Raw genomic sequence first — 19,188 nt, forward strand, 5'->3', positions numbered from 1 at the left:
ATAAGTTAACTCTAGAGGGCAGCATTGTACTTTCATAATGTTGTCGAGGATCCCTCGCATTGACGAAAACCAGCTCTCATAGTTCTGTGGAGGAAAAAATAAACAGAGTCATTTCATGTTCCATATTATAAAAACATGTCAGTGATTGGATCTGTGTGTGTTCATATTTTGTATTCTAGTTGTACTTGCGGACATGGAACATGCTGTGCTCTTATTTAGTCATTCTGGGAATCATTTTACAAACACGTTTTCAAAGTTCCTGACCAGTTCCTCTTGCCCAGCTTTGACTGATGGCTTTATATTGTGTGTACCTGTGTGTTTTTATACAGCTAGTGAGATGGCTCTGTCTGACCAGGCCCTGAATATCCTGTGTGTGCTCATGAAGGATCAGTGGAGCTGGCTCTGCACAGAGAACACCCAGAGGACCATCAGACTGCTGTTTGGGACCCTCATTGAAAGGTGTGTGTCCACCCCAATGATAGGGCCTGATCGTGGTTTAATCGGTTTTTGGAAATTCAGTCCAGATTCACATAGCCGGTATTTTGATTAGACCTCAAAACTGAAGCAACTGTTTGGCGTTTCTGCAGTTACTCTGTTGATGTTTCCTTGACTATGGAGAGCAGATCAGACATGTTTGAGCAGTATTAGTGCAGACACCTCATCCACAAACTGAAAACGCATTCGTTTGTCTGCCTCTCTTTAATCAGCGGCTGAGAGATTTAAGAGATGTCCAACACATCTCTCATCACCGATGTGGAACAAAGTGTTTTCAACTTAGTAAATGCCATAAATCTGTAATAAATCTATAAAATGCATAATTGCATAAAGTGAAAAGTGGGACATTTCTTAAAGTTTTGTTTGTGCAGATTAATGTTAATTTAATTTATTGGATGAAATCTTGTATACTTTATAGACTTTGACTGCTACAGCATTTTTATGTCTTGACTGAAACAGGCTTTGCGCCAAGATAATTGGCTTGAGGGAGACCTTTAACTAGATTTTTGACCTAATAGAAAAGATATAGGCTGATTTGAACTATTTATGAGGTGTACAGTGTTGTAGGAAAGTGGAGTCGACTGTTAATATTAGTTGTATGTTGTTTTATGTTTTTTTTTTTTTTTTTAATTGCTGTAGAGCATTTATTTTATTTTTCCAAAATCTTTGTATATTCTAGACTTAAGTAGTGTGACTTTAGTTTTCAGTAAAGTTTGGGGTCAGTAAGATTAATATTTTGTATTTAATGTAATTATTGTAAATTGTATTTAATGTATTTAATGTAATTAATTTAATCAAAATGATGCCTTTTTAAAAATTATTTATTGCAATAGTTATAACTATATTTATCTAAATATAATTAATAATATAACAATAACTTATAGTGTCATTTATATATATATAGTTGTTTTCAGCATTAATAATAATAATTATTTCTTGAGCAGATTTTTGAAGGATCATGTGATACTGAAAACTGGAATAATTATGTTAAAAATTCAGCTTTGCAATTTTGTGGGAATAAAATGCATTTTCCCATATATTCAAAAAGAATAATAAAAATGATTTCCCAATATAATTTTTCATTGCTGTAGTTTTGAGTAAATAAATGAAGCTTTGTTAAGACTTGCAAAATAACATTGAATAATTCTACCGACCTCAAACTTTTGAGTAGTAGTATATAAATAATCCACCGAGGCTCAAAAGAGTCTAAAGACAGACACGGGCGACAGACGGATCGACTCAATGAGGTGTCACTGAAGGCATCACTCATTCCCTTCCCAAGGTGCTGCACAATTGCGTGATCGTTCTTATTTTTAGCCATGAATATAAATACTTTATTAAACAAGTTCTGCAGAGAGGACGATGACAACTTGATGTAGGAAGTGAGAACTGTGTGTTTTAAAGCTGTCAACAGGCGGCTTTCCCCCATCCTCTGCTCCACTTCTCTTGGAGTTAATAACAGTCATGGGACGTCCCGCTGAGCCACCTTCAGTTTCAGCTTGTTGTTGAAGTTTTCTGCTATGCTTTAATTAAAGTGCTTGGTGTTTTTGCTACTCTGTTTAGCGATGACCGCACGTCTGTGGAGTGCAGATTTATCCCGTGGCACAGTAATGCCTTTCTAATGCAGAGAGGTTACCGAAACCTTGTGCTATAAAGGAGAGTTTTTTTTGTGTGTTTTTTTGGATTCTTTGAAACCATCCCGTCCGTCCTCTAGGATTCAAGCCGAAAGGTCAGGCCTCACATTAAATAGCACACGCAAGCCCTTAGCTCCATGCGCATCTGTTTTACAGATCCTCGTGTTGTGATGTCTAGCCATTTCAAATGACTCGTTTGTGAGGCGGCGTATTAAACACCTGCTAGCTGAGCGGCTTCCTGCCATGTTTAGCTGATGGCTAACAGCCTCGGACGGGAAAGCTGGAGTGAGGCCTACGCTTTTCCTAGACCGTTGGATAGAGCCAGTGTCTTTTGTTGGTTTAAGCAGATCAGTATAATGGTTGTTTGTTCTCTTTTTGAAATAAATGTTCACTGTGGTGCTCATCCCCACCCCAATCCACTGTTCTGGAGTCAGTAGAACACATTTGATCTTCGTTCTGCTCTAAACCAGGGATCTTCAACCTGATCTCATTCACTCACATATGCTCCTGTAGCCATTATCTTAAAATCTATAAATATGCACAGTATTAATAGTAGTATACATTGTTGGTCAAATCATAGTCACACATTAATGGAAAGATGGTAAATAATATATATTGCATACGTGGTGTTGGAAAAAAATGATGACTTTTTATAATCAGTCAGGATAATTCTAATATATGCTATAATGCGGGATATTTACATTTAATCATTTATCCAAAGTGACTACTAAACTGTGTGAGAATATTATAAGAATATAATCCCGACAGAATACAGCAGTGAAACCAAGAGATTATGTATAGATTTAAAGAAGAAAAATCTAGAACCGCTTTTTTTCATTTTGTTTTTGAACTGGCAGGGATGACAAATCAAAGTATTGCATCCAAAATAAAGATTTTTAATACATATTTTTTAAGATGTTCGTTATCTAAATCAAGGCTTTTCATTACATTTGTTATATAAAAAAAATACAGACAAAAAACTAATATCGTGAAATATTTTTACCATTTAAAATAATTTTAATATACTTTAAAATGTGATTTATTTCTGTGACGCAAAACTGAATTTCCATCAGTCATTACTTCCATCTAAAATAGAAACCCATTGTTTTAAATAATGTATATATAATGTTGCTGAATTAAAGCCACCTGCCGGTAATTTTGAGCACTGTCTAAATAACCGTATAAGCTACAAACAAAATCAAATTAATTTCTTTGTACATTATATCCTGTCCACTACTTGGTGATGTGAGGCTTGCATGCTGCTACTCGGACACTGAAACCCAAGTTTGACGATCTTCAGTTATGGAATCGGCAGAGCATTGGCAGCTTTTTTGGCGACTTTCTGACTCTATGTGGAGTTCAAGTTTTATGACCGCTTTTTCAAAATGCTTCCACTTCTGTGTAGCCAAAAAAGGTGGAAAGCACTGGTAGCACGTCTTTAATCGCGATCGGACCAAACTGTAATGTTTACTGAACTCTGAAGTGAATCCACGAAGTCTGAACTTTTCTTGACAGATGACTGCATGTTTAGTTTTACCAATGCAATTAGCTATGGGGTGGCATTTGCTCTTTAAAGATTTGAGGGAAAACATCACGCAGACATTCTGGATTGACTAACTTTGACTTAACATTGTGTTTTTGAAGTTATTCGCAAAATATTAGTCTGAGACCCCTAGGAGTCACCGCATCGCATTGGCATCATTACTCGACATTTGTTTTTGTTTAGTCGCTATGACTTTAGATTGACAGTGTAATTACTGAGCTCAAAATAGATCTTTAACCACTCAGACTGAGTTTATTTTGATTGAGAAAATGTTTTGCTTTGCATTGCATTGTCGAGGGTCTTTGAGGGAGAGCGTCTCAGAATGTCTACACGATATTAAACCACCAAACGGTGGTGTCTGGACATGCTGTTTGTCTTTGGATGGAGATCTTATTCCTCTTGATATCCTGGCCACTGTAACCCAGAGAGCTGTTTGGGTTGTGCTGACATTGCAGCTGTTGCTATCTTCAGTTTCTTTGGATGAAACAAAGCTCCCTTTTGTTACGATCAGTTGAGTGCAGTGGAGGTTTAGTCAACGTCAATTCATTTGCCAAGGATGAACTTTTCTAGTGGGACATTTCTCTTTGTTCAGATATCAGTTAAAGAAAACAAGCTCTGCGAAGAAATTATTCTGTTAAACTGTTGGATTCATCATACGAGAGTAGGTTTGGACTGAGTGCAATATCTGAGAAATGGTAAGAATAATATTTTAAAATAAGCGTTTGAGAAACAGCATCTCTGTCAAAAAAATCTGCCGTTTACATCTACAGTCGCTTAGAAAATCGCTACTAATTCACTTGAACACTATCACAGTTTGGCATCTGAAAAGGTTTGGTCTTTCAAGAATGTGTACTTGCCAACAAACTAGAGACACGTAAGTGTGTTGACCTTTAGCGTGTAATCACAGTCACTTTGTAGAGCTTATGAAGGCATATTTAGGTAAAGATTTTGTTTTGTATTTGGTAAGATTAATGCTGCTGCCAATTTGTGTGGTAAAAATTGCGCACATCTGCATTGCGTTTGCAGGCCTTACTTGTTACACATTTTTTTCAATAATGAGATTCTTGGGTTATTCCCCCTTTTTTCTGGAAGAATGTACACAAAAACATGTTTTTGTTCTGTTCATTTATTTACAAATTTGTGGCACATGTGGGTGTAGCCATTATAGAGAAGGAATCTGAGTTTTAGTAACACTTGTTTGCATAATACTGCTTATAGTTAATGACCCGCAGAAGCACAATTAAAATAGAATTAATCAAATTCACCAAGAAATGTTTGGTTTTATCAGAATCGGATGCATGTCTTTTATGGATTTGGTTTGTTTTGAACCCTGATATTTTAAGAAAAATGATTTTTCAATTATTAATGAATAACTTTCAAACAATTTAATGTTTTCGTGACTTTTGTGGTGCTAGTTTTATTTCTCTAAATATGACCCAAGTCAACAGAGAGTATCCAAACAAACAAATGAGACAAAAAATGTATTTTGTCATTCATTAATTCAGTAAAATGATCCTATGTTACATAGTGGAAAAAGTATGTGAATCTCTTGGATTGGCAGTTCTGTAAAGAATTTGGTCTTTTTTTTTTTTTTTTTTTTTTTTTATTTTTTATCAGGCTGGAAAAGATCATAAAACCATTTCTACACTGCAAAAAGTTACACTGCTTACGTCTAAATATTTAAATACTAAATACATTTGATGCATTTACTAAATAAGCAAAATGACATAAGATATTTATTTATTTACTCTTGTTTCCAAGGGGGATAAAAGTAAATTAAGTGCATTTTGCTTTATATATTTTATTTATTTTAAGTAAATAACCGGTTTTGTCCAAAATATCTTAAATTTTATTCCGAGGACGAATATAAAAATCTGATGATCCTCTGGATCAAGTTATGTAGAAATATAGAAAACTATTAAGCAGGGGTCAGCAAGTAAGTATGGCATCGGGCCAAAAAAAACTAGTTAAAGGATAATTTAAGAAATTAATTAATGAAAGAAGAGACTGGGATTGTGAGTGTTACAGTGTCTTTGTGTTAAATCCCATAGTAGGACAGTCATTAACAAAAAGACACATTGAGAAGTTTTAAACAAATAAAGCAGTGTACTTCACCAACGTTCAACACAGGCGCCTTGCTAAAACACATATGTGGGAGATGCAATGGATAAAAATAACTAAAATAAATAAAAGAGGACATGAGTAAGCCCATTAATGGCATCCCAGCAAACATCCGATGGCGACGTCAATATATAGTTAAAATAGTTCAACACATATCCTGTTGTGATTCAGTTATGAGAGGACGTCCAGCAGGTCCGCACACAGTCCCCATTACGTCATGTTCGTCATCAGGAGGGCGACAGCTTGCACCCCGTCCGCGTGCAGGCAATGTTTTGAGACCAGACTGGCGTTCCGCGTACAACAGCGCATGCGTAAGGTGAATGTTGAGATGGCGCAAGTCAAGTAGGTGATACGGAACGGAATGCGGAAAATGAAGTATACCCCACAAAGTCATTGTGTTGGTGTCATGACTGATCTATATTAGAACCAGCCGGCTTGAAAATGGTCTGCAGGCACGGGTTGCTGGCATCTGTTGCCCACCACTGCTCTAAAGGGTTCACAAACTTTCAAGCACCACTATATGTTGATACATTAATAACTTTGCTTAAATTGGTCTATTGAGACTATACACCTGCCACATATGAACCGGCTCACATAGTAGATGATAGAATGAATGTAATGACGCTCCAAATAGAAACATGCCAGACAGGTCCTGCTGAAATGGCAGTGTGTGATCGTGTGGAAGCAAGCGAGACAGAAACATGAGCCAGCTGCTGCTCATGCCTCGGTGCAAACAGACACATCGGACATCATCTGAAGGAAAGAATTAGTTTACCTAACCGACGTCTGCGTTTCTTCTAGCACCGGAACGGATGTCTTTGTTTGGCTAATTATTCAGAGGGAAAAGTCATTTCCAAATGGAAATTTACACATTCTGATACACGATCCTCAGGAATGACTTTTTACAAAGTGGTTCAGAAGGAATACCAAAAGGCCTAGATTAAATATTGTTGCTTTTTTTTGTGCATTTAATAACAGTGGTTGGACGTTAACAATGATTTGATCCTTTATTGATCCCTTACTTTAGCCTACTGCTGGGAAATGGCTGCAGAATTTTCACCAGCTTTGATTTAAACTAACTCCTGAGACGAAAAACCCAAACCGTCTGCTCTTATATAACTTGTGGGACTGATTCTTGCTCCAGCACTAACACACCTGCCTGTAATTTTCAAGTGGACTTAAAGACCTTGATTGTCCGGCTAAGGCTTATTTAATTACGGTTGGATCTGAACCTTCCATGAAGGTAGATCTTCACAAGCAGAATCGAGCACTGTATGCTTTACATTAAGGATTGTGTGTGAACCGCTAGGTTACCCGATGATTAATTAGATTAATTCATATGGAGTCTTGATTCACAGCATGACGTGAAGGACGTTTACAGTACACGTTCAGAATGCTCCACTGTAAAAAGAAATGGCTCACACACATACGCAAATACTATCATCATTTACGCTACCCTTTAAAGGTACTTTTGAACTTTTTAGTTAAAGAATTACTGTGGAAAAAAGTCTGTTTCTGAAGGATTGTTTGATACTGAAGACTAGATTTAAGACCATTGCACACAGAGTCTGAAACTTTTGCACGTTGAAAAATAAGTACGAACTCATGCTGCTAACTAATCCTTTGTCTGCCATAAAAAAAGTTAATCAGGTTTTTTTACATATCTGTAGCAAAAATTTTGAGAGGTGTCAATCTGTTCTGAACCTATGAGTGTTTAAGACTTTCATTATTAAGACAAAACCTTTTTTTATAATATCATCATTCTGCTGAAGATTTTTAATTTTTTATTTTTTAAGAGAACTGTCTTTTTAAATCTTTTATTTTTATTAAAATTATTTACTCACCCTGGTCATTTTAACCCTTAAATGCTTATCTCGTCATCATTCTGTATCCTCTCCTTCAGTCATTTTAAAGTAAGACTTTTTTTAAAAGTATTTCTCAGTCTATTCGTTCTAAACAATATATTGAAAAAAGTATAATATAAAAGAATGCTCGTTTTCAGATTTTTTTTTTCTTTGTAAAAAGTGTATGAGGTCGCTAGATACCATAGATATGCATACGAGTAGGTATTTTTTCACAACTATATTTATTTATTTGATGACTCCTCTCAATATGTGCAATGCATCTTTTTTCCTGTTTGATACACAATAATGGCATTATGTTTTACTCATAATTATGGCGAGCATAAAACAAAAATGTATCTGGTTTGAATGGCTTTACTGCAGAGCAATTACTATAATCAATAAAATATAAATGTCGCATGATGCTGGATGTGGTGAATAAGCTGCCATTGATCAAAATATTGAATTTGAAGTCATTGTGAATTGTGACAGTTCTGAGAATATGGCTGTGAATATGAGCCAGATGCTGAATGCCTGTAGGAAGTGTTCTATGATGATGACAACAATGGTAAAATCATCTTCTCAGATTAAACCTTTTAAAGTTTTTTTTTTTTGGCTGTTTCAGCAGATAGAAATCCATCTATACTGAATATATAAACCTGAATATGTACAGTAATAATGATTGGTGAAGCATTCATGCATTTATAGGTTAAACAGATTTGACTTGTATAGACTATTTTTATAGGACCTTTTGGTGTTGTTATTTTATTAACAGATGTGGTCACTATGAACTCTATAAATTATGTACATATTATAGATAGATAGATGGACAGATTGTGTAAAGATTCTCCATTTGTTTTCCAAGGAAAAATCTGCATCTTTCTCTTGTCTTGCATATGTGTTAAAATGCTATGCTGCTATGATGGATTGTTTTGCTGAGCCTGCCAATATTTCCTTCATAAACAGGAAGTTTGGGAAGGTTTGAGGTAAGAAAGGCCTGCCAACACTGGTTTATTGCACCGCAAAACATTTGTCTTCCTCTCTTCCATCATTCTGGAGTACTGCACAGTACCAGACTGTAGACTACCCACATCGCTGCAGCGAATCCATCCACGGGTTGTATTTGATATAAAACAGCCAAAACTATACGCAGAAAAACACAATCTGCCAATCCATCTTGTTTTTATTGTCAGCAGCCACTCAAACTTCCAAAAAATCCCTTGATGTGAGTAATTTCCAGCAACACTCTACAGAATCTCCTTTTATAGATATAACCATTGCACAAATTCAGTTAAGACTAATTCTAATTAGCTTTAGTTATTTATCACAAACGTAGGCGCATTGTGCGAGCGTATGTATATGTTTATATATATGAGCTTATACATTGTTTCAGCTTATATATTGTAAAATTATCTATAGCTTGTCTACAAGCAAAGTGAGAATGTGTTTTTTACATGAAACTACAAAACCAGACATTCAAAAATATCTGATTGGAGATATGCAAGTTTAGTCAGTACCAAAGAAACTGAAGGTCTTCCCTGCATTCTCACAGGATGAGGTGCACTGATTGTGAAGCCAGCATTCATCATGCTCCATCATTACGAGATAGAACGATCTGTCAGTCAGTCGGAGAGTGAAAGATTATAAATACTGTTATGGCAGAAGGTGAAGATTCAACTCAAAATTCTTGATGAACCTATCAGCAGCCCAATGTGGAAAAAGACCACACAGCCTTGTTATTGCGTCCCTATGGAAAATCTCTGTTAAATGCTTTAATCCCATATCGCAGTCACGGTTTGTGTAAATTGCACCAGAGATGATTCCTCGCAAACAAATGTCCCCGTGCCAAGAAACTATTTCTATCTTAGGACGTGGCCTCTGAGGTGAAAGTATGTGCTTGTTTTGCAACAGTTGTACATGGAGATGGATTAATCTGAGATAAACCAGTTAATTTGGATTTGGGAAAGACGATTTGTTTTGGTCCAGCATTCCTCTGGGTTTTGAAACAGACTGCTAACTTGCAATGGCTTGTTTAAAAAAAAAACTGGCACACAACCCAGAGCGTTTGATTATTTCACTGCGCAAATTGATGCAATTCAACTCTTGGCTCCTCATAAAGGTCATTATGTTCCATTCGGTAAGAAAGCAGGAGCTGAATTGGTCTCCTTGTTGCCTGTATTTGGACAAGGACCTCTGAATAATTAGTCTGCACAGACACCTGTTACAGACACCTGCATGAGAATCTGTGGACCATTTCATGGTCTTAGACTTTATATTTCATTTCAGTTAGTCCATATTTTATGTGAAGCAATGCAATTTTGTTTAATCTATCTGTCTGTCTTTTGTTCTATCGTTTTATCTATCGTGCTATTTATTTTTCTATTAATCTATTCCATTCAAATGCATTCTATTAGTTTATTGACAGTTTTATGTATTATATTTAGTTAATTGATAATTTATTTAAAGTAAAATAAATTAAAATACGTCATGAATTATTTATTAATAGATATAAATATGAATGTTATTAATACAGGGTACATACCATGAACTAATTGTTTAAACAAAGCTGTCCATCTCTCAATAATATGCTTATGTTTTTATGTTTTAATCTGCTAATATTTTTATGAGGTGATCTAAAGTAAAACATATTCACCCTGCTTATGTGACTCTTTTATTCTTCTACTGGAATATCTTTAAAATGAGTATTAAAGTAGTTTTGGAATTCATGTAAATAGTTGAATAGAGATAAGTTTTCTGGTAAAAAGTCAGCTGTGTTTGTCAGAACTTTATCTTAACTTTATCTGTAACACATGGCAATAAATTGATGCAATAACTGATATGGTGCAAAGTGCTGTTGTGTAAAGTAAGGACATTTACTGTTAACAAATGAGCTCTTTTTATTTACTGTAGTATTTTTACAGGCTTTTACTGTTAAAATCACAGGGTTTTTTTACAGTGCAGGATTTTCTGTTCATTGTAGTATAAATACACCTCTGTCTGGAAGCTCCAGATCCTGGTGAGTCAGAATTGTGGCAAAACTAGAACCATGAAAAAAAAAATCAATCCAGCAAGTCAATGTAAAAATGGAAAAGCACAGGGCATGGATACAAGACGATTTCCAAGTCATTGATTGAAAATTCCTTGGAGTACAGTTAAATCTGTGATTAAGAAATGGAAAGTGGCTGTTTATGAAGGACACTGTTGAGGATGGCCACCAAGAGGCCCGAGACAGCTCTGAAGAGTTACTGGCTTTAGCGGCTGAGATTATAGAAACTGCTTACAACTGCTGCTTCATCCGTCACAGCTTAATGAGTGAATGACAGAGTGGCAAAGAATAAGCCACTGATAAAATGTCGTATGACGTCTTGGCTGCATTTGCAAGAATACATGTCGGAGACTCTGAAGCCAGCTGGACTAAGGTTCTTTGGTCTGATGAGACTAAAATTGAGCTTTTTGGCCATCAGACTAAATGGCATGTCTGGTGTAAGCCGAACATCATCAGAAAAAGGCAGCTCCAGCTGGTAAGCGTGGTGGTAGCAAGGGCATCATGCTGTGAGGAGGCTTCTCTTAAACCCTAGATTGATTGAGGGAGTGAAATAAACCGGGAAATCATAGAGGAAAACGTGATCGAGTCTGCTGGACACCTGTGGTTTGTGAGATCCATCGTGATAGTGCCTGCAAACATTAAGCCAAAGCTAAAGGAATGCCTTTAAAACAATGTTGATGTTTGGAGTGGCCAAGTCCATATCCATATCTCAATCCAGCTGAAAATTTATGACTGTCCACTCATAATCTCCATGCAACCTGACTGAGCCAGCTGCCACATGTGCAAATCTAATAGAGACACATCTATCTGTCTATCTGCCTGTCTGTCCATCCATTTTTCTATCGTTATATCTATTGTTTTATCCATTCTCTTGTTTTGTCAGTACTTTTGCTCTGTCGTTCTGTCTTGGCCAAGCCAGTGTTATCATTTATTATTAATATTTATTTTTGAAGTGTCCTCTAGGTTATAATATGGTCTGCCTTCATCTGCTGGCAACTGTTTTGTATCCAGTAGCATGAAAGTGCTGTCAAACTTCAATTAAACCTTTCATTTATTGTCTCTGTTTGACCGCAGATAGTTTTTACAACCTGAGGTCACTGTACTTTTAAGCATAGTTCTCAGATAAGAGACTCAGTTAATTGGATCATAATTAAAGCTCATGTAATTCAGTTGCCACTGAGATTAGTCTTCCAGCACATCAGTTTTTCCAAGTTTATATGATCAGGCGAGGTTCTAAATGGAATATACTTATCATGTTTATATTTTTGGAGTGTCAGAAGAAATGAAGGCACACATTAAAATCTGAAAAGGGTAGTTTAAACTTAATTGGCTGCAGGCACCCTTGTTTTCCACTCATGTTGGCTTGAGAAACGTCTTCCCCTTCTAATGCTGCACGTCTCTGTCAAAGGCTGTGCCAGTCCACATGAACTGCTCTTTATAATGGCAGAAATGGCCATTAATGGAATAAAATGCTCCACTTGTTTTGGAACAGCTAGTTTTTGTTCCATCACCTTACATCAGAGCTTCTTGAGAATTACACAGGTCCTCAGTCGGACTGCTGCGAGCCTTTCATGGCGGCAAATCTATGCCCTTAATAACCTACTACCGATGCTGGTGCAAACGCGAGAGGAAAACAGATCTACGTGAGAGGAAACGGGAGCTCTTTTCAAATCTGCACGCCATACAAGCCCTCGCGCTCACATGATCATTCTTACGTCCTCGATTTTCTCTCACCTGCTCGCGCGAACACTTTTATTTTGGTCAGTCGTGAGACCAACGCCACTGGTTACTTCCTCTTTTCTGGATGCCACCTGTGAAAAGACGTTCAATAATTAATAACCGTAGAAAAGTTTAATTACAATATATAAAAAGGGTTTATGTCCTGTTTACAAGACGTTAATAACCTTTCCTCTAAAGATGTGATCTGTTGACAATGTGTTCTATAAACAATTCACATTTTTATTAAAACAGATATACTATATTTATAGAAAAAATGAATGACAACATGAATCTGTTCTGTTAATAAAGCCATGTCTCATGTCACATGAATTATGGATCGTCTTTTCACAGGTGTCACAGACATTTTTTTTCTGTGTGTAATACCAGTCTTTGCGCGTTAAGGTTTGAAGTGAGCTTGCGGGATCCCGTTTCCTCGCGCATAGAGTTGTTTTCGTCTCACGGACGTAGTTTACCACGCACGCCAGCATCAGTTATTAATGCCATAGATTTGCCGCCATAGGCTTTTCAGAAGGATAACTGCAGGCTGACTTAGTACTCCTGTTTGGGCAGCAAGCTAGAGGTTTGAATGACACATTTATAGAAATGCAATTTTAATGTCATCGACTTTTAAAACTGCAGGCTCTAAAAATAAAAATTTGTCAGAAGAGCAATCCTGTGTGCAAACAGTGCATGCCAAAGTTTTTTCTACTGTTGTAGACCTTTGTCAACAACGTAATCTGTAGAAAATCTCTGCACTAGTAGACAGACAATGCAAATGAGACACTGTCATGTTGTTACTGGGTCAGTGAAATATGACCATAATTGTAGTTGAATGGCCACCAGGAAACCCATCATTCTGTTTCACAGTTTGGACTTTGGCTTCCATATGCTTTCACACACACTTGCGTCTGACAAAAACATATGACAAATGCATTTTGGATGAAAACCCCTGCCGGGGACAGCTGTATGTCCAGATTCTCAGTATTTAAAAGGAATGATTGCGAAACAGTTTTTTTATTTTTTGGGAACAGAGTAAACATAACCATAAGAGGTTCTGTGGATCTCAGGCTCTGTCACCATGTAGCATCTGTGGCATTTCAAAGGGTCTGGACCAAAATAAACCAGCTATGCAATCGAAGAACAGAACAGATTTAAGATTTACTAATGGCCTACCCCGACCACAAAACCTACGTGTCGCTAGGTTTACTCAAAGCGTACTAGTGACGAATTAGCCACCTCTCAAAATACGTATGAATTGCTCGTGAGACAGTGTTTGAATAATAGGAAACAACAATTAAGGAAAATATATTCTGTCTACTAAGGGGCCATTCACACAGAATGCATTTTTTTACATTTCACTGCACTGCCTTAGTTTCTATAGTTTTTCCATGCAAACATGCCCTAGATTGACCAGTGCGTTTGTGTCTTGTGCAGCTTGTTGTGCATGGATACAGTGTTTCAAAAATGGGCTCAAAATAGTTTAACTTGTAAAAAAACAACATGTCTAGACCTTGCGGGTTATTAATTCTACTCATTAAAGCTACTGAAATGTATACTTGATACATATAATTATTTTAAATACCAAAAAAAAACATTGTTCTACACTAAATGTAATAAAAACAGACATATTGCCCAAAACAACAACAAAATTATCTAATTCAGAATATATGAACAAATACTATAGTAGTACCAATGATGCTAAAATAATTAACAGTGCAAAAATCACGTAATTATTTTCTTTAAAATTAATCAGTTGGCAGTCCTCGTTAAGTACATACAATCCTTTTCCATCCTATTGATTTTTTTTTTTATCCTAATAACCTCTCTCATAAAATTTTTTTATAATACATTTTCCACATCTTTTGTTCAGTTCCATTTGTTAAGACGATTGTCTGCCAAAATGGTAGTGATTATTATTAAGATTAAACAGTCTCATCCACAGTAATGTTATGCAATCCTTCAGTTATCCGTAATTTCTTCAGGGTAAGGTGGCCAAAAGTAATTTTGCAGAGTTGATTCTGTGAAAGGAGACGCTGTGTCTTTTTTTTGTTTTTTTTTTAAGGCGAAACTATATCCATATGCAGCCCGTCACAGATTTTAAATGGAATAGACAAAGTACATTACAGTGGCACATGTGAACTGCGACTAGCTGAAGGACATCCATGAAAGACGAGAAAGTCCAAACACATGATGTTCTCTTAGATTTTTTTTTTCTTTCCGTCTGCTAGACTTTTTTTGAATATATTTGAATCGCACATGGTTTGTAGCGTGTTTTGCAGTTGTGCAGTCCAATTCAGCAGCAATGAAGTTTCTGTCAAAGGCAGATGTTCTGAATGCTTCTGGTATCATCACGTTTAATAGTTGTTGTGATTGGCCTGCAGGTGGCTGGAGGTGGGTGTTGTTAACCTGACCTGTACGCAGTACTGGGTGATTTATCTGCGGGTGCTGCAGGAGGCCATCTGGCCTGGAGGATGTCTCCCGGCTCAACCCAGACCCCAGCGCAGCCAGCAGCAGAAAGACGAGAGCAGAAGACAGGCTCTGCAGTGCCTTATGAAACTGCTGCCAGGTGAGACGCCACATGATATGTGCAAGCGGGTTTTTAAAAAAAAGAAACGAATGCTTTTATTCAGCAAGGACACATTAAATTGATACGAGCTGGCAGCAGTGACCGTTGTAATTTCTGTTCATCAAAGAATCCTGAAAAAAAAACATATCTCCACAAAAATATTATAAGTCTTTTCAGCATTGATCATGATTATAAATGTAATAAGTAATGACTACTCAAAATTTAGATGGTCATAAATGACATTTTTAAATATGATAAAATAAAACAACACTAACAAACAATTAAAGGATGGATCTGATCATTTGTTAAGTGTCTGATAGATCAATATGCATCGTTAACTATGAAGATTGAGAGATCATACATAAACGCTTTAATCAATTAAATCAATTAAAATTTTAACTTCTGAGTAAACATTTTCTGTTCTAATTCTCTTTAGCATTTGGTTTTGGATGGAATGAGTAAAATTAGAGCTTGGAAAATCAAGCTCGCAAATTTTGCGGTCTAGCTTACTAACAGGACTTTGATTGAAACGGCTGTTCACTAACAGACCAGCACTGCTCTGGAGATGAATCAATGAATCAGAACATAAACCACAGAAGTCCAGGGCAATCCACCTTGCAACAGAAAATCAACTTTGACTGACTTTGCTGAGTTTATTGTGAGTTTTTTTTTTCTTCTTGTATACAGATCTGATCTGTGACGTGCTGGGCTCTGAGAAGTACAAGATATCTTGGCAGACGGTTGTGGATTCTTTTCAGGACCCCACAATAAACAGGTGTGTTTGAGTACTAAACAGACAGAGATAAAAATCAGCACCGCTGTCACTTACGCAACTCCAGCGTTCCTGTTTACATTTTTATGGGGTTGATAACGTTAATTGTAAGTTTCGTATAGTTTCAGATACACTGAAAAATAGTGGTGTTTTGATTTGTTTTCAACTGCATGTGTCTGTAAAAGCACATAAATATTTCATGAGGCAAGCAGACACGGCCTAGTGAACATCTGTCTTTAATGGTTAAAGTGGTTGGGTTGTAATTTACTTACATCATCTTGTTATGGCACAGTAAGTAAGTGATGCTGATAAAAGAATGCAGAAATGTGCTTTCAATAGATACATTGCTGCGCTCTGTTATCAGGGCGCCTCGTGACATCTTTGTAGGCTGTTACCACAGTGGGATGCGTGATTTATTCTCTCCAGATTGGATTTTGAGAAAGCTGCTCCGTGATTTAGTAGAACATGCTGTAGTCTGCTGTAAATGTCCAGATGAAGCAGATGCTGTTACAATCAGTTATACATTGACTCCATATCTTTTGCTTTATGAGCTGTGTCCTTATACAGAGGGGGGAAGGCAACAAGGCATGTCCAAATTCAGTGTCTGTGTAACATCCTGTCCACTAAGAAACCTTAATCTTGTCAGTTTTAAAGGCAGAATTAGTACATCTTCCTCTGCTTTTGATAAAGGTGGAAAGAATACATTTTATTAATAATAAAATAAATGCATTTTAATATATTTATACTGTTACAATTATTTACTATTGCTAGTAGTAGTAGTAGTGAGATTATTAATTTATAAATAATTGTAAAATATGATAATAATTAATTATATTATAATATACTTATGCAATTATATTTTATATTCATTATAGTATATTATTTATTTACCATTTATTAAAATGCATAAATACGAAAATTAAATAATTAATTTCTGTTATATTTAATTGATTTATTATTGATCTATTAAATAATTTATTTCCAATAATTTAATTATTATTATTAATTTAGGAATAAATCCACTTAAATGTCTTTCTTGTTAATTAGTAAATGTATTTTTATTTTATTTTATATTTGTAAAACTGTAAAGTTTTAAACTGTTTTCTAAGATTTTTCTTGGTATTTTGTTAAAGTGAACTTGTATATGAATTTACGTTTGGGCCAGATTTACGAACAGCTTGTGAAAACTGCAAACCGTCTTTTGGCATTAAAATCAGGATTTATTAAAGACGCGCAGTGACCAATTAGCTCTAAAAAGGCATGGACACAGTAACTTTTGCACCTGATCTTATTAAATATGCATTTGTAGAAGTTTCCATTTCAGACACAAAATTTATTGCAGGGGAGTATTACAATGAGTCTCGTAACGCAATTTACTAACATTTGCACTCATCAAATTATTGGTATTTATGTCATTAACACAAAAAGTACAATTATTCAGTTTAAGTCAGTTTAATCAGTCTCTCCCTTAGTGTGATGATTTGCATTCGTTTTTATTGTCATAGAGATGAATGAACTTGATATTAGACTGCATTTAGAACATTTAGAAATTTGCTTCAAAACTGTTCTTTGAATTTTTGAAATGGCAAAGTAATGTCATGAAAGTAAAATTCCCATGGGTCTCGATAACACGGTATCTGTGCGCAGGATGTAACCGTTCTTCTGACCTCCTGTGACTGTTTATTTTTTGCAGGCATCTCGTGTACTGCATCTGGGATCTGCTAATCGAGTTTCTCGTCCCCGAGGCGTCTGATGGGGACTTTCAGAAAACACTTCTGCACAGCCTGTCCAAAAACGCAGAGAAGCTGCCACCATAGGTGTGCTGGGGGAGGATGGAGACATAAACACACTTGCATACATACATGCGCATCAGATACGAACGTGTGATCAGTCGAAGTGTTAGGCAGGAACATGTAATCAAGAAAGTGTGCATTGGGATTCATGACAGCCTGTGTCTGGCACCAATTTGGTCTCCTTGTTTCTGGGACACATGCGCACATCCGGGCTGGCACTGATTAATGGCCACCTGTTTTCTGTTTTATCAAACCACAAGTCCAATCTCTAAAGCCCGACATACCGGATCTGAATTAGTCGCGAGTTCTCCAACTTTTATCCACCTTGTTCCTGCTTCAGCTTTGGGCAAAGCTCTTACAGATGGACCGGGCAGATCATTTCTGCACCGTCTCGTTACGTGTTTCCGAACTTTCGGTCTTGATATAATTTGACTTTACACACACTCCCTTCTTGTGCACATATGCACATGATCATTTTGCTTCTAGCCTTCTTCAGAGATGCTTAAGAGGCTGCATCGGCCTTATCTGTCGAATTAAGAAAGTCTGTTTTTCCACAAGTTTCCTCTTTAAGTATGAAATTCGTCGCATCTGCGTCTGGTGTCACGGTAATGCTGTACGTGCTTTGTGTGCTTTCAGCCAACTTGTGAAGCCTTTAAATGTAATGTCTCTTCTCACAACCTCTAATTAAGTGGTGAGATGCCTCTACAGAAAAAGAAAAGGTCGTGCTGATTCAGCAAAAATGGCCAATTTTTTGTCTTATTGAAGTATGCATATAAGTTTTCTTAAAAAGATAGTTCACCCAAAAAGCACATTCCAATCCTGTGGAATACTTTTTTTTTTATATATATATATACATGTCTTTTTTAACTCTTATAATTGAAGTCAATAGTCACCACAATTGTTTTGTTAAAAAAAAAAGTTTAGAAACAACACTTTTTTTGTTATCTAACAAATAATAGGGAATTACATGGTTCTGGTTTGTGGTTTACACATTTTCTTTCAATTCTAGCACAATGAAACGATGTCTTAATTGCCTTAATTTGTATGACAAGCAAAACTATCAAATGAATGCACATGTAACTCTTAAAACGTCTGAAAAAAGCCTTGTCATTCCTAAAAGGGGATAGTTTCCCTAAAAATGAAAATTCTGTCATTAATAATAACAGCCATTCCTAACCTGTAAGATTCATCTTCAAAACAAATGAAGATATTTTTGATGAAATCCGAGAGCTCTCTGACCCTGCATAGACGGCAATGTAACTAAAATGATTATAGACCCAAAAACGCAAAGAACTTTGTTAAAACAGAAGCTACAAGAGTACCTTTCTATCTATCTATCTAATCTACCCCCCTACAATAAATTTTGTGTCTGAAATGGAAACTTCTTCAAATGCGTATTTAATAAGATCAGACTTTATTTAACAATTCTTCCTCTCCAAATCTGGTGTTCAGCAATTATCAAGAGTACCTCTACATGTAAACTGCGCTTGTGGGGTCTAGAAATATTAGTAGCTCTTGGAGTTTATCACCAATATCTTTTTTTTTTTGTGCCGAAGAGAAGCAAAAGCCTGTTTGTGTACATTTGTGTAATTAATGACAGAATTTTCATTTTTGGGTGAACTGTCTCTTTTATAAAATGTGTGATTAGTTTCCAAATT

General features: G+C 36.1%; 1 protein-coding gene across 3 annotated transcripts in view; it reads left to right on the forward strand.

Moving 5' to 3' along the window:
- The window catches only part of snx19b (sorting nexin 19b), a 37,440-nt gene that overhangs the window by 5,127 nt on the left and 13,125 nt on the right, over positions 1-19,188 (forward strand). For 2 of the 3 annotated variants that reach the window (XR_006252665.1, XM_043258984.1), the window contains exons 9-12: positions 330-459; positions 14,781-14,965; positions 15,653-15,740; positions 17,431-17,554. Coding sequence is in view for 2 of the 3 variants with exons in the window: in XM_043258984.1 (XP_043114919.1) it covers positions 330-459; positions 14,781-14,965; positions 15,653-15,740; positions 17,431-17,554 (527 nt within the window). In the remaining variant the exon portion in view is untranslated. Of the gene's footprint in view, positions 1-329; positions 460-14,780; positions 14,966-15,652; positions 15,741-17,430 lie in introns of all 3 variants that reach the window. The other variant, XM_043258983.1, reaches the window with a different exon arrangement.

Source organism: Puntigrus tetrazona, chromosome 15 (genome assembly GCF_018831695.1).
Source record: "Puntigrus tetrazona isolate hp1 chromosome 15, ASM1883169v1, whole genome shotgun sequence".
In the NCBI taxonomy this organism is placed as follows: domain Eukaryota; kingdom Metazoa; phylum Chordata; class Actinopteri; order Cypriniformes; family Cyprinidae; genus Puntigrus; species Puntigrus tetrazona.